The 13,662-nt window shown below is 51.1% G+C and overlaps 1 protein-coding gene across 1 annotated transcript in view; it reads left to right on the top strand.

Moving 5' to 3' along the window:
• The first annotated feature begins 3,779 nt into the window (after positions 1–3,779).
• The window catches only part of zmym2 (zinc finger, MYM-type 2), an 18,160-nt gene continuing 8,277 nt past the window's right edge, over positions 3,780–13,662 (top strand). The window contains exons 1-7 of the mRNA XM_084022149.1: positions 3,780–3,874; positions 7,966–8,631; positions 8,890–9,058; positions 9,949–10,097; positions 10,203–10,351; positions 11,224–11,386; positions 12,466–12,678. Of these exons, the coding sequence (XP_083878275.1) occupies positions 7,981–8,631; positions 8,890–9,058; positions 9,949–10,097; positions 10,203–10,351; positions 11,224–11,386; positions 12,466–12,678 (1,494 nt within the window). The 5' untranslated portion in view covers positions 3,780–3,874; positions 7,966–7,980. The remainder of the gene's footprint in view (positions 3,875–7,965; positions 8,632–8,889; positions 9,059–9,948; positions 10,098–10,202; positions 10,352–11,223; positions 11,387–12,465; positions 12,679–13,662) is intronic.

Genomic DNA, 13,662 nt, shown 5'->3' on the forward strand with positions numbered 1-13,662 from the left:
TGTGAGGAAGAGTGATGTCTGTGTGGGGAAGTGTGATGTCTGTGTGAGGAAGAGTGATCTCTGTGAGGAAGAGTGATCTCTGTGTGAGGAAGAGTGATCTCTGAGGAAGTGATGTCTGTGTGAGGAAGTGTGATGTCTGTGAGGAAGTGTGATGTCTGTGAGGAAGAGTGATCTCTGAGGAAGAGTGATCTCTGTGTGAGGAAGAGTGATGTCTGTGAGGAAGAGTGATCTCTGTGAGGAAGAGTGATCTCTGTGTGAGGAAGAGTGATGTATGTGTGAGGAAGAGTGATGTCTGTGAGGAAGAGTGATGTCTGTGTGAGGAAGAGTGATCTCTGTGAGGAAGAGTGATTTCTGTGAGGAAGAGTGATCTCTGTGTGAGGAAGAGTGATCTCTGTGTGAGGAAGAGTTATCTGTGTGAGGAAGAGTGATCTCTGTGAGGAAGAGTGATGTCTGTGTGAGGAAGAGTGATCTCTGTGAGGAAGAGTGATTTCTGTGAGGAAGAGTGATCTCTGTGAGGAAGAGTGATCTCTGTGAGGAAGAGTGATGTCTGTGTGAGGAAGAGTGATCTCTGTGTGAGGAAGTTATCTGTGTGAGGAAGAGTGATGTCTGTGAGGAAAAGTGATGTCTGTGAGGAAAAGTGATGTCTGTGTGAGGAAGAGTGATCTCTGAGGAAGAGTGATGTCTGTGAGGAAGAGTGATCTCTGAGGAAGAGTGATCTCTGTGTGAGGAAGAGTGATGTCTGTGAGGAAGAGTGATGTCTGTGAGGAAGAGTGATCTCTGTGAGGAAGAGTGATGTCTATGTGAGGAAGAGTGATCTCTGTGAGGAAGAGTGATGTCTGTGTGAGGAAGAGTGATCTCTGTGAGGAAGAGTGATGTCTGTGTGAGGAAGAGTGCTCTCTGTGAGGAAGAGTGATGTCTGTGAGGAAGAGTGATCTCTGTGTGAGGAAGAGTGATGTCTGTGAGGAAGAGTGATCTCTGTGAGGAAGAGTGATCTCTGTGTGAGGAAGTGTGATGTCTGTGAGGAAGAGTGATCTCTGTGTGGGGAAATGTGATGTCTGTGTGAGGAAGAGTGATGTCTGTGAGGAAGAGTGATGTCTGTGTGAGGAAGAGTGATGTCTGTGTGGGGAAGTGTGATGTCTGTGTGAGGAAGAGTGATCTCTGTGAGGAAGAGTGATCTCTGTGTGAGGAAGAGTGATCTCTGAGGAAGTGATGTCTGTGTGAGGAAGTGTGATGTCTGTGAGGAAGTGTGATGTCTGTGAGGAAGAGTGATCTCTGAGGAAGAGTGATCTCTGTGTGAGGAAGAGTGATGTCTGTGAGGAAGAGTGATCTCTGTGAGGAAGAGTGATCTCTGTGTGAGGAAGAGTGATGTATGTGTGAGGAAGAGTGATGTCTGTGAGGAAGAGTGATGTCTGTGTGAGGAAGAGTGATCTCTGTGAGGAAGAGTGATTTCTGTGAGGAAGAGTGATCTCTGTGTGAGGAAGAGTGATCTCTGTGTGAGGAAGAGTTATCTGTGTGAGGAAGAGTGATCTCTGTGAGGAAGAGTGATGTCTGTGTGAGGAAGAGTGATCTCTGTGAGGAAGAGTGATTTCTGTGAGGAAGAGTGATCTCTGTGAGGAAGAGTGATCTCTGTGAGGAAGAGTGATGTCTGTGTGAGGAAGAGTGATCTCTGTGTGAGGAAGTTATCTGTGTGAGGAAGAGTGATGTCTGTGAGGAAAAGTGATGTCTGTGAGGAAAAGTGATGTCTGTGTGAGGAAGAGTGATCTCTGAGGAAGAGTGATGTCTGTGAGGAAGAGTGATCTCTGAGGAAGAGTGATCTCTGTGTGAGGAAGAGTGATGTCTGTGAGGAAGCGTGATCTCTGTGAAGAAGAGTGATCTCTGTGAGGAAGAGTGATGTCTGTGAGGAAGAGTGATCTCTGTGTGAGGAAGAGTGATGTCTGTGAGGAAAAGTGATGTCTGTGTGAGGAAGAGTGATGTCTGTGAGGAAGATCTCTGTGGTTGTGGTTTCATGAGGCTGTGATTCTCCTAGAGGCCATTAGAGGTCGCTGCAGCTTGTTACCAGGCAACGCCTCGGCATCTTGTTGATTGGTGAATCTAAAAGAGATGCTTGCCATCACAACGATACATGTTATTCAAGAGGAAACACTGTAGTTCTTTAACAGGAAGTCCAGCGCTACAAACTGGAAAAGACTTGTGGATTTACAAGCCAACAAAATGAGCTCTCGCACTGAATCATGGGAAATGTAGGACCCAGTGTTTTTGATCGTTTGTCCTTTAAACTGTCTCTTTCACGTTTCTGGAAGTTCAACACTAGTTTCCTGAACTTTCACTTTAAGTAGTGAAATGTATTTAAGATCAGATTTATTCATCCTCACTTTATTAGTGTAGATCAAATCAATCAAGGTGATCAATAAGGTGCAAAACAGTCTTGTTAGTTATTATAATTATATACATTCTTCGTCTGTGAGAGCAGAGAGTCAATGAAAGAGTGAGACAGAAACACAATCCATTATTGGACGCATCAGAGCTCCAAAAAGAAAACTAAGAAGTCCGTGAACGCATCACAAGCACGTTTTTATTTTCGGATGCGCGCGTGAACAGTCTTTGCTGGGATGAGACTTCAGTGGGGTGATTTTGGGGGCTGAGCTCGTGCCCGTCGCCTGGGGGGGCGAAGACGCGAAAACAACCGCTGAAGTGGATCCTGAACGTCGCACCCTTGAACGCACCTGATCCGCCATATTAACACGTGACTTCGCTACCAGCTGCGACCCGGAGCTTGTTGAGGTTATGGATCATAATTGGCCGAGCACGTAGCTGTGATCGGTTTACAGGCAGCGTATTGATCGGAGTGGTGTCGGTGCTGCGTTCAAGGCCTCCTCCCCGACACGGGCGTCTGTACTTCCTCTAACGCCCTGCGCTTTTTTCATTTGCGCTGTTTTCGGATTCTCGCGCACGTCTGGATGAAATTACGTGAAGAAGCTGGATCTTACGACGACACCACGAGAACATGAACTCTCTCAACCCGGATCCGCGCTCCTGATTGGACCCCGAGCTGTGTATACTTCACGGCGGCTTGTTGTTTTGTGTTATTTTTAAAACCTGCACGACATCAGGTTTGTGTTTCCAGCGGATCTGGAGTCAGTTTACACGGAGTCTCGATCCGGATCGATGACGTTAAATCAGTTTCATGGAGCAGTTTAATTGCCAACCAGGCAGCCCTCTGATTGCTGCTAGTGCGCCTGCGCGGCGAGGGGGGGGGGGGGGGGGGGAATTAAGAACTACGAATGGATGAAGAGAGGATGTTAGAGGAGTAAGGTCTCACTCTGCTGCGACTTCCGGCCACAATAAACATCGGCCAATTTAAAGGACCACACCTGTATTTTAACCGTGTGGAAGTAGCAAAGAAGTGTATTACAATACTGCTTTCATAGCCCTGCATTCAGAAGTACAAGTACAACATTTCTGCACGACAGAAGAAACACGTAACTATTCCTGTGAACAGCAACGTTTTAATATTGTTTGAGTGCAGATGTTGATGGTTTACACAGCTCAAATAGACATTTTATATCACAGGAACGAACGAAGCTATCGTCTAACTAACGTCCTGACGGCAGGATAGCGAACAAATATTCACCAGACACCAGAATGACCCGGATGTGTGTGCATCGGGATATGTTCAGTATTCAGATAGAAAGGTGAACGCTCCCTTAACCCCCCCCCTACCTAACCGACGTCACGTAAACGCCGCGCAGTGACTCATCTTCTTCTTACACGATCTTCGGACGGAAAGCGGAAAGTTCTACGTTCTGCGCACGCGCTCCCCGGGATTAATGTCAAGGCACAAAAGTGGCGCTACGCCGTCTCGAGCTCTACTCCGGTAAGCGAATTTCACTGACGTTTTGTTCGATATTCCGGTCTCACGGACACCGAGTCAAAGTTTGGGGAAACTTGTGCGGGGCCGCGGCAGGGCGCGTGTCCGGGAGACTCCCGCGGGAGCCGCGTCGGGGACGAGCGGGACACGTTCAGTGCAGAAGGAACAGTTAATTTGAGCAGATTCGAGCCCCGCGCTGCGCGTGCTGCGGCGCTGCCGCCTCGCAGTATTGTTCAGTGAGATCCCTAATGGCGGCGGCAGCGGCGCTGTTTTCCGCTGGGGGAGGAGGGGGAGGCGGGTGGAGGGGGGCATCCTATCTGCTGGGAGTGATCGGGTCTAGACCCGGCTCCGGGTCACACTGCCCCCCCCCCCTCGGGGACTGTAAACACGATGCGGGATTTGTTTGCGTCTCGATGTTTACCACCGCATGACAACGAGCCTACATGGATCCGCGAGGCGAGGGCGCCCCTAGCGGCGGCCCGAGCATCTGCCGCTGATTGCGCCAGGGTGGACTCCTGCGCGGGGTAACTTTCCAATTAAAACCCCGGCGTCACAGGTATCATACCAATCGGGCTTTTTGTGTTAGGGTTCCCGGCATGCTTTGGTGCTGCTGACACGTGCATGACTAGAGAAGGGGGGGGGGGGGGGTAATGGGAGAAGTTGCGGTCGTTTTAGAGGCAGTTCAACAATGGCGCAGTCTGTGCGCGCGCTCCTCCCCTCCATCCGCCGCTAATCCAATGGCTGTTTGCGCCAGGAAGGCCAGGGGTGGTGGTCCCTGCTGGACCTCCCCCCCCTGCTAGTCCACCTGGGCTCTCTATGAAGGATCAGCGGGCTCAGGTAGTCCTGCTCCTGGTCCCGGGGTAAAGTTTTGCAGCTGGTTGAACGTCACCGCGGTGGGATCGGGTCTCTGGACCGGATCCGTGCTGGTTCTCGTCGTTGGGGTGTAACTAAGGGCACGGTCATAGGGATGAAGAGGGGTCCGGGTCCCGTGGTGTGTTCAGGTAACCGGGTCGGACTGTGTTTTGGCTGATCAGCTGGGTTTTTTTTGGGGGGGGGCATGAGGCGCCACTCCTCCGTGACATAAGGCTTACGTAATAACCTCCCTTATTAGTGCGCCTTCTCTGCGCAACTGGCGCAAACCGCTGCACCACGTGACCTGCTGGAGGGGGGGGGGGGGTGATGTCAACTTGAAACGGGAGGTAGAGGAGCACCTATGTGAGGTGGTGATGTGTTAAGTTCATGGGAGGCGGTCTCTCCCCCCCCAGACCGGACCAGACCAGCAGACCCCCCCCCCCAGCAGCAGGGCTCATTAATGCAGGAGCCTGGTTTCCCTCACACGCAGCTCTGCATTGCAGTCTTGAACGCACCACTGAGACGCCTTCAGACTTCCTCTGATGGTGTAACATCAGAGCCATGCTGCGTTCGAGGCTCTGGGGGGGGGGGGGGGTGCTCATGGAGAAGGGGCACCTTTGGGTGCTCAACGCTTTTAAACTCTCACACACACACACACTGGGGTCTGGCTCTGAACAGTCGAGCAGCGTATTGATCTTGAATGTGCTGCTGTTTTGGCTGTAACTTCCTGTCACATGGTCGCCCTGAGCAACGCTTCCACGTCCAGCTTCAGTGTTGAACAGACCGGCTGAACAGCCGTCGTCACAAACATGGGCTTCTACTTTGATCAGACATGCAAGACATTGTTTAGGCCCACAACTAACTATTATTGTATTATGGATTCAGACGTTTTATTTTCTAGATTAATCATTAAGTCGTTACAAATGTCAGAAAATAGTTCCTCTTGGTCCATAACCTTTAATACGACGTTAACAAGATGTGTTTCTGTTATGGATGTTTAATCTTTGTATGTGTATTTGGACGTTGTGGGCGGGGCCTGCGTGGGCACTCCGGCTCAGGAACACTTAAGCTGGACTGACCTTTTAAGGTGGAACAGCACTTCTCCTTTTATTCTCCTTGTGAAAATCACCACGTTGTTTATCTGGTCTAACATTACCGTAATACTTTAATAAAAGACGTTAAAATTCACATGTTGATATCAGATCCCGTCTGCAGGTTCTGGGTTCACTTGTTTTTAAAGTCGGCTACTCCCGGTTTACGTTAGTGGCCCGGGTGGAGCTAGCCGCTAATATCAAGTTCTGGAGAGTCTCATTTAAACTTCAATAACAAGCTCACTCTCTTTACTTCCTGCAGGGGGATCACATGATCCCTCGGCTGCTTCCCATTGGCAAACAGTTCTCTGGCTCTGATTGACTGTTGAGTCGTATCAGTACGAGCCTGAAACTCACACAAGCCATGTTATTACGCCTGGAAAAGTAGTTCCTCACAAGAGTTTGATCCAGAAGGAGGATTTTAATGATGAGGGGAGTTTTTACTAAACTTGACAGACATTTTATGAACAAAACGTAAACAAACTATCTCAGTAATAATGTTTCTGGTAAACATTGTGGAGGTTTATGTAAATTAGGTGGATGTTGACGATGAGGTGTAGTAACTGTGGTCTGGCCCTTTAAAGGCGGGCTCACACCGGACCGAAAATCGGCGTCTTTGAGAGAGTCGGCGCCCGTGACATGAGTCTCCTTGGTGTGGTCGCTCGAATCGGCCCACGTCGGCGTTCCTTTCAGCCGATTCAAATGTGTAATCCGCCATTCGAGTCGGTCATTCTTTTACCATTCTGATTGGTGGAGGCTAGCAGCTTGACTAGCGAATCAGTGAAGCCCGGAAGTGACGATGGTAAACATACCAGATAACCAGTGGAATCGAAGAAGGTGGTCTAGAGAGGACCGCCTACTTCCGGTTTTCGTGTTTTTTGGCCCACAATACAGATTAGCGCCGCCTGTTGTTTTGGAGACATTACATCTCGCGCAAGCGCGGAACGTATGGCGTCGGCTGTAATTCCGTAGGTGTGAACCGCCCATGTCGTTGTTCGAGTCGGCCATATTAAGTAGCCGACGCCGAATTTACCGACGCGAATCGGGCAGTTCTTCGTGTGTGTGTGTGTGTGTGTGTGTGTGTGTGTGTGTGTGTGTGTGTGTGTGTGTGTGTGTGTGTGTGTGTGTGTGTGTGTGTGTGGGGGGGGGGGGGGGGGGGGGGGTGGGGTGGGGTGGGGTGGGGTATGATCCCATCCCATTGCTGAGATTTTTAAAAAACAGATCAACGTAAAGCCTAGATTTCTAAATGTGGCTCCAGATTGGCCTCTGAGCCCCACACAATAATAATTATTATTAATAATAATTATGAATACTAAATATAATTATTATTAATAATTCCGTATTAAATCCAAACCATTTGAGTGGCGTTGGCCGACTCAGTGGCACCCAGATGAAGAGTGCAGAGAAGGAGTCCCTTTGGTGGTGGTTGGGCCTTACCATCACCACGGCAACCAAGGTGTAGCTTCACCAGTTGCCAGGGGCAACAAAAGAGGGAAGCTGTGTGGTTTGACATGCAGGGGGGGGGGGGGGGAGGCAGGAGGGCAGCAGCAGCAGGTGAGAGGAGGGGGAGGAGGACGAGGAGGAGATGGGCAGGTGAGAGGATGGGGGTGCTGGGTAGCTAGGGAGGCGACAGGAGGAGGTTCTTCTGAGTCTACGTTGTGGTTTTGTTACTGTGGTAAACACCAGCTGCAGCAGTAAGGCATCCTGGTCCTCCAGCTGCTGGTCTCTGGTCCTCCAGCTGGCTGCTGGTCTCTGGTCTTCCAGCTGCTGGTCTCTGGTCTTCCAGCTGCTGGTCTCTGGTCCTCTGGCGGCGAGACATTTGAGTTCTCATGTCATCCGTCTGTCAGCGAGATAATCTTTATGATTCAAGAAGTAGAGTCGCCAGCATTTAGAAGCTAACGATATGAAAACACACCTCCCTCTTCACATTCAGACTTTCAATGAACGTAATTTCAGTGAAAAACAACCAAATACTCTTAAATACAATGATCATAAATCAGAAGGTCTCCCAGCAGAAACAAGGATAAAGATCCTGGTGGGCAGGGGGGCATCAGGGGGCTTCCTGGGGGAGGGGGGGCTGGCCCTCTGGGGAGGCCGGCGTCACCTGCCCAGCTGTCGCAGGTAATTAGTGATGTGTTTGATGTGCTCTGCCAGGTGGTTGCCTTAGCGATGGACGGGGAGTCGGAACCAAACCCTGCCGTAGCAGACGAGGCAGCAGGGGAGCGGGTGGAGCCCATGGATGCCACTCCCTCCCCCGAGCAACAGGCCACGCCCCCCTCCCAGGACACCGGGGAGGCTGTTTCCATGGTAACAGAAGAAGACGAGGAAGCCACAAAGCTGGGCGTCACCGAGGATAATGACGACGACGACGTGGTGCTCGTAGGGGAGGAGGATCCCCAGCCTTCTGCCGAGACCCCCTCCCGAGACGAGACTGCCACAGACGGCCTGGAGCCGGCGGAGACCGTAGACATGTCCACGGCGAGAACCAGCCCCGGGTCTCCCGCGTCTTCCACGTCCACAGTGCCCGCCAAGCCTCAGGCCACAGAAGCAGAGCCCATCGTCATCGACGACGAGGAGGACTCTGAGCAGAAGGACGCCTCGCCCCCCGGAGGCTCCTCGGGGTCCCGCTCGCCAGGTGCACTCAGCAGCACCGAGCCGGACTCCGAGATCAGGATCGCCAGCGTCACCACGCTGGGCGGCCAGAAGGGAGGCTCCGCCTCCGTGTCGGCGGTGAACACGCCACCGCATCCGGCGGACGGCCAGGAGGACATGACCCTGGTGATCACCTCGGTGACATCACTGCAGGGCCGGCCGGCGGCGGTGAGAACCTTTAATATACTTGAAGTTCATAATGAGATGTTTGTGACGACGCTGTGATACTTTATTATTATTATTAACATTATTATGAACTTCAGACATGAATACACTAGTCACACATATAAAGTGTAAGAGCAGCAGCACTGATATAATAATAATAAAACGTTGCACATGGATGGCCGATGTTTCATTGGTCCTTGCTGCTGAAAGGGGAGGGGCTTAACCCTTTTGATGATGTTTGCTGTTCTCTGGTGTGTTCAGGCCGGCGACGGCCCGGCGGAGGAGAACGGTCTGCAGATCAGCAACACCTTCAGCCTGAACCCCGACCCCCTGTCTGGTCGCCCCACCGCCTCCTTCAACCCGGGCCGGGCCTCGGGGCCCCTCGGGCCCCTGGTTCAGAACGGGGACACGGGGACCCACAACAGAACAGGTGAGGACGACCTTTAACCAGAGCACCACGTTGGTGAGAGCCGGCCGTCATCACGCTGTCACCTGAACTAGAGGTCACATGAACTAGAGGTCACATGAACTATCCATCACATGAACTAGAGGTCACCTGAATTAGAGGTCATCTTCACCTTTGACCTTCACTAAATCCACACATTGATATCAGATCCCTTCTGCAGGTTCTGGGTTCACTTGTTCACTGGGTTCAAGAGTCTCTTAAACCTCAATAACAAGCTCTCTCTTTACTTCCTGCATGAGGATCACATGATCCCTTCCATTGGTCAACAGTTCTCTGGCTCTGATTGGACGTTGTAACCAGGAGATAAACGTGTGTGTGTCTGTGTGTGTGTCCGTGTCCGTCCATCAGGATATCAATAACAAGAATCAATTCTGACCCCCGTGTTAATCACATAACCTTAGTTACCTCTCCTATGATCTCTATGGACGACCACAGCTGGTTGCTAGGCGACAGGAGCAGCAAAGGTGCACAGACAGGAAATCCTCTGTAGGCTCATTACCGGGACTCAGCCTTTCGCGGCCTTAGAAGGTCGACATGGACCGTGAAGGACACGCCCTCCAAAGGATGGACCCTAAAGGGGGACAAAGCTAGAGAAGAGCTGCTGCAGCATGGCCTGATGGGAAAATATCAAAATAATAAAAACTCACTCTGGTGTGTGTTCATGTGGTGAGGGAAATAATACCAGCTCTTAATGGTGCAACACACAAAATAACGAGTGGCAGGAATAATGACTTATTATTATTATTATTATTGATCCTACTGACGTCAGTCCGGATCGATCCAGAACCACTGTTATTATTGTCCAGTCAGGAAACACCCAAGCCCTGTGTGATGGACTTGTTGTTCCCCTCCAGACTCCTGGATCTCCCAGTCCGCTTCAGTCCCCCGCAACCAGAAGCAGACGGGTGTGGACTCGCCGTCGCCAGCCTCCTCCCTGCCCAAACCACCGGGCCAGTCTTCCTCATCCTCGTCCTCCTCGGGCTCCCAGCCCCGGACCGTCAAGGTGATCCCCGCCGTTACGTTGGTTGATCCAGGGCCAGAGGTTCACATCTGTTCTGTTGCTGTGGGAATCCTGTTTGAGAGCTCATTGCTGTGTTACCTGTCCCAGGTGACCTGTGCCAACTGTAAGAAGCCCCTGAAGAAAGGCCAGACGGCCTACCAGCGTAAAGGCTCCACCCACCTGTTCTGCTCCACCACCTGTCTGTCTGCCTTCTCACACAAACCCGCCCCCAAGAAGAGCTGCACCATGTGCAAGAAGTGAGTCCTGCTGGTCCTCCTCTCCTAGCTAGCTACATCTCCAAGTAGATACCTAGGTGCCTACCTACCTAGCTTACTAGCCACCTACATACCTAGCTAACTAACTTCCTACATACCTAGCTACCTAGCCACCTACTTACCTAGCTAAATAGCTACCTTCATACCTAACTACCTACATACCTACATACCTAGCTACCTAGCCACCTAGCTACCTACATACCTAGCCACCTACATACCTAGCTAACTAACTTCCTACATACCTAGCTAACTAGCTACCTACATACCTAGCTACCTAGCCACCTACATACCTAGCTAACTAGCTACCTTCATACCTAACTACCTACATACCTAGCTAACTAGCTACCTACATACCTAGCTAACTGGCTACCTACACACCTAGCTAACTAGCTACCTAGCTAACTAGCTACCTACATACCTAGCTAACTAGCTACCTTCATACCTAACTACCTACATACCTAGCTAACTAGCTACCTACATACCTAGCTAACTGGCTACCTACATACCTAGCCACCTAGCTAACTAACCACCTACATACCTAGCTAACTAGCTACCTACATACCTAGCTAACTGGCTACCTACATACCTAGCTAACTGGCTACCTACATACCTAGCTTCCTATACACCTAGCCACCCACATACCTAGCTACCTAGCCACCTAGCTACCTAGCTAACTAACCACCTACATACCTAGCTAACTAGCTACCTAGCCACCCAGCCAGACATCGGTGTCTGTGTTTTCATTTGAATCAGCTGTTGGCACTTGTTATCTGTACTAAGTGATGTGGTCACGTCTCTGTGGTAACATGTTCACGGTAACATCTCCGTGGTAACGTCTCCGTGGTGTTTTGCAGGGACATCACCAACATGAAGGGGACTATCGTGGCCCAGGTAGACTCCAGTGAGTCTTTCCAGGAGTTCTGCAGCACTGGCTGCCTCGGTGCCTACGAGAACAAGCAGAACCCGCCCAAGTCGGGCCTCAAGACCAAATGTACCGTCTGTGGCAAGCTCACCGAGGTCAGTCAGTCACTTCTCCTTCTCCTCCTCCTCCTCCTCCTTATTGTCCTCCTCATCCTCCTCCTCAATGTACCGTCTGTGGCAAGGTCACCGAGGTCAGTCTGTTGCTCCTCCTCCTCCTCATTGTCCTCCTCATCGTCCTCCTCTTCCTCCTTCCCCTCCTCCTCTCCTCTCCTCCTCCTCCTCTGTCCACCTCCCTGTCACCTTCATCCTGGCAGCACAGTGAATCATTCAGGATCAGTTAGAAGTCTGGATGAGATGCGTTTAGAAAGACCAGAGGAAACCAGCTCCAGACCACTTTCAGCTGGTCCTGGTCTCTGTCCTGAGGTGGGCCCATCATGGTCAGCTTGATCCAGGATCCACGATGGAGCCAAGTCTTGGTAATGATGTGGGACAGTCGGCGACCTCCTGTTGCCTCAACTTCATATCCCCCCCCCACACACACACACACACACACACACACACACACACACACACACACACACACACACCACTCCAGCCCCCCCCCCCCCTCCACCGATGATGATGATGAACGTATACTGGCCTTCATAACCGTGGTGGTTCGATTCCCGACATGTTCCCGTCGTAAACTGTAGCCTTCGTCTGGTTGGATGTCGTGTCCGGTCGCTCACATCTTCTCTTCCCAGCATGCATTGCCTCCGTCTCACTCCTTCATCATCCTCCTCCTGCGGGCCGCTGACTTTCATTCATTATTTATCTTTGGTCTCGTCTGCCGTCCCTCTCCTCCTCTCGTTGCGCCTCCTGCCAGCGCAGACCGTCTCCGTCTCCATGGCAACCACGCGTAGAAACAGCTGCTCTCCTTTGAAGCGTTAGTTAGCTGGTGGTTGTGCTAGCTCCATTAGCATTCAGAGAAAATCCAAGACGTGGTGAGTTTATTTTTTGCCAGCACTGCCGGTGACATCTTCAACTCATTTGCATAATTTATGTCTCCTCCTCATTTGCATATAAAAGCAGCAGCGAGCTCTCCCTCCAAGTGAACCAGTGTGTGTGTCGTGGCTTTGCAGCGAGCTGAATGACGGCGCTGACCCGACTCTTGCTGTGTTTCTGTCTGTCTGCAGATCCGGCACGAGGTTAGCTTTAAGACTGTGACCCATAAGATCTGCAGCGACGCGTGTTTCAACGTTTACCGCAGGGCCAACGGCTTGATCATGAACTGCTGCGAGCACTGTGGCGACTACCTGCCCAGCCGAGCGTCGGCCAACCACTTCCTGCTGGTGGACGGCCAGCAGAAACGCTTCTGCTGCCAGAACTGCATCAGGGAGTTCAAGCAGGTACTGCCGGGGCCCGCCACAGACCTGATCCCGTTACCGGGGAGACCACCAGCCACAGCACTGAAACATACATTCATCAGGCTCACTCCTCCAATAGAACCCTGCTCAAAAGACCGGGAAATACCCCACATCCTCAAACCATGAGAACTCAGGAAGGGTTTAGGTTCATCACTAAATCAGATCTTTACTTCTCTGCCAGCGAGTCACATGACATTTTCCATTACCCCGATGACGCAAATCCACCACGTTCACGTTATTGTGATCACTGCCTCACAGTCTGACAGGGCAGGATACAGGTCCTGACCCGGCAGGTTGCCGGTCCTGACACGGCAGGTTACAGGTCCTGACCCGGCAGGTTGCCGGTCCTCATTTCCAGAGCCATTTCTTGCTATAAGCAGACTATGCGGGTGCATAGGGCCCCTGCAGCCACTAGGGGGCCCCAAGCTTCATGTTTTTGTTGTTTTTGAGGTTTTTTGTTTTTGTTTTTTTTGTTGTTTTTGAGTTTTTTTGTTGTTTTTTTGAGGTATGATGGGATGACTGACTGATGAAAATGCTGCATCTCTTGCATTTATCGACACAAAGGTTGTTTCTACCTTTTATTATTTCCTGTAGTTTTAACTCGCTCGGGTCAACTTGAGATGTTTAATTTCAATTTGAGAGGTTTTCACAAGTCTAGAAGTCTATGAGAAAATGGTCCTACTTCTCTCTGCTGGCCACCAGGGGGCGACTCCTCTCTGGTTGTATAGAAGTCTATGAGAAAATGGTCCTACTTCTCTCTGCTGGCCACCAGGGGGCGACCCTCTCTGGTTGTATAGAAGTCTATGAGAAAATGGTCCTACTTCTCTCTGCTGGCCACCAGGGGGCGACTCCTCTCTGGTCGTACAGAAGTCTATGAGAAAATGGTCCTACTTCTCTCTGCTGGCCACCAGGGGGCGACTCCTCTCTGGTTGTATAGAAGTCTATGAGAAAATGGTCCTACTTCTC

The sequence above is a fragment of the Eutrigla gurnardus genome, assembly GCF_963514095.1.
Source record: "Eutrigla gurnardus genome assembly, chromosome: 12".
Classification (NCBI taxonomy): Eukaryota; Metazoa; Chordata; class Actinopteri; order Perciformes; family Triglidae; genus Eutrigla; species Eutrigla gurnardus.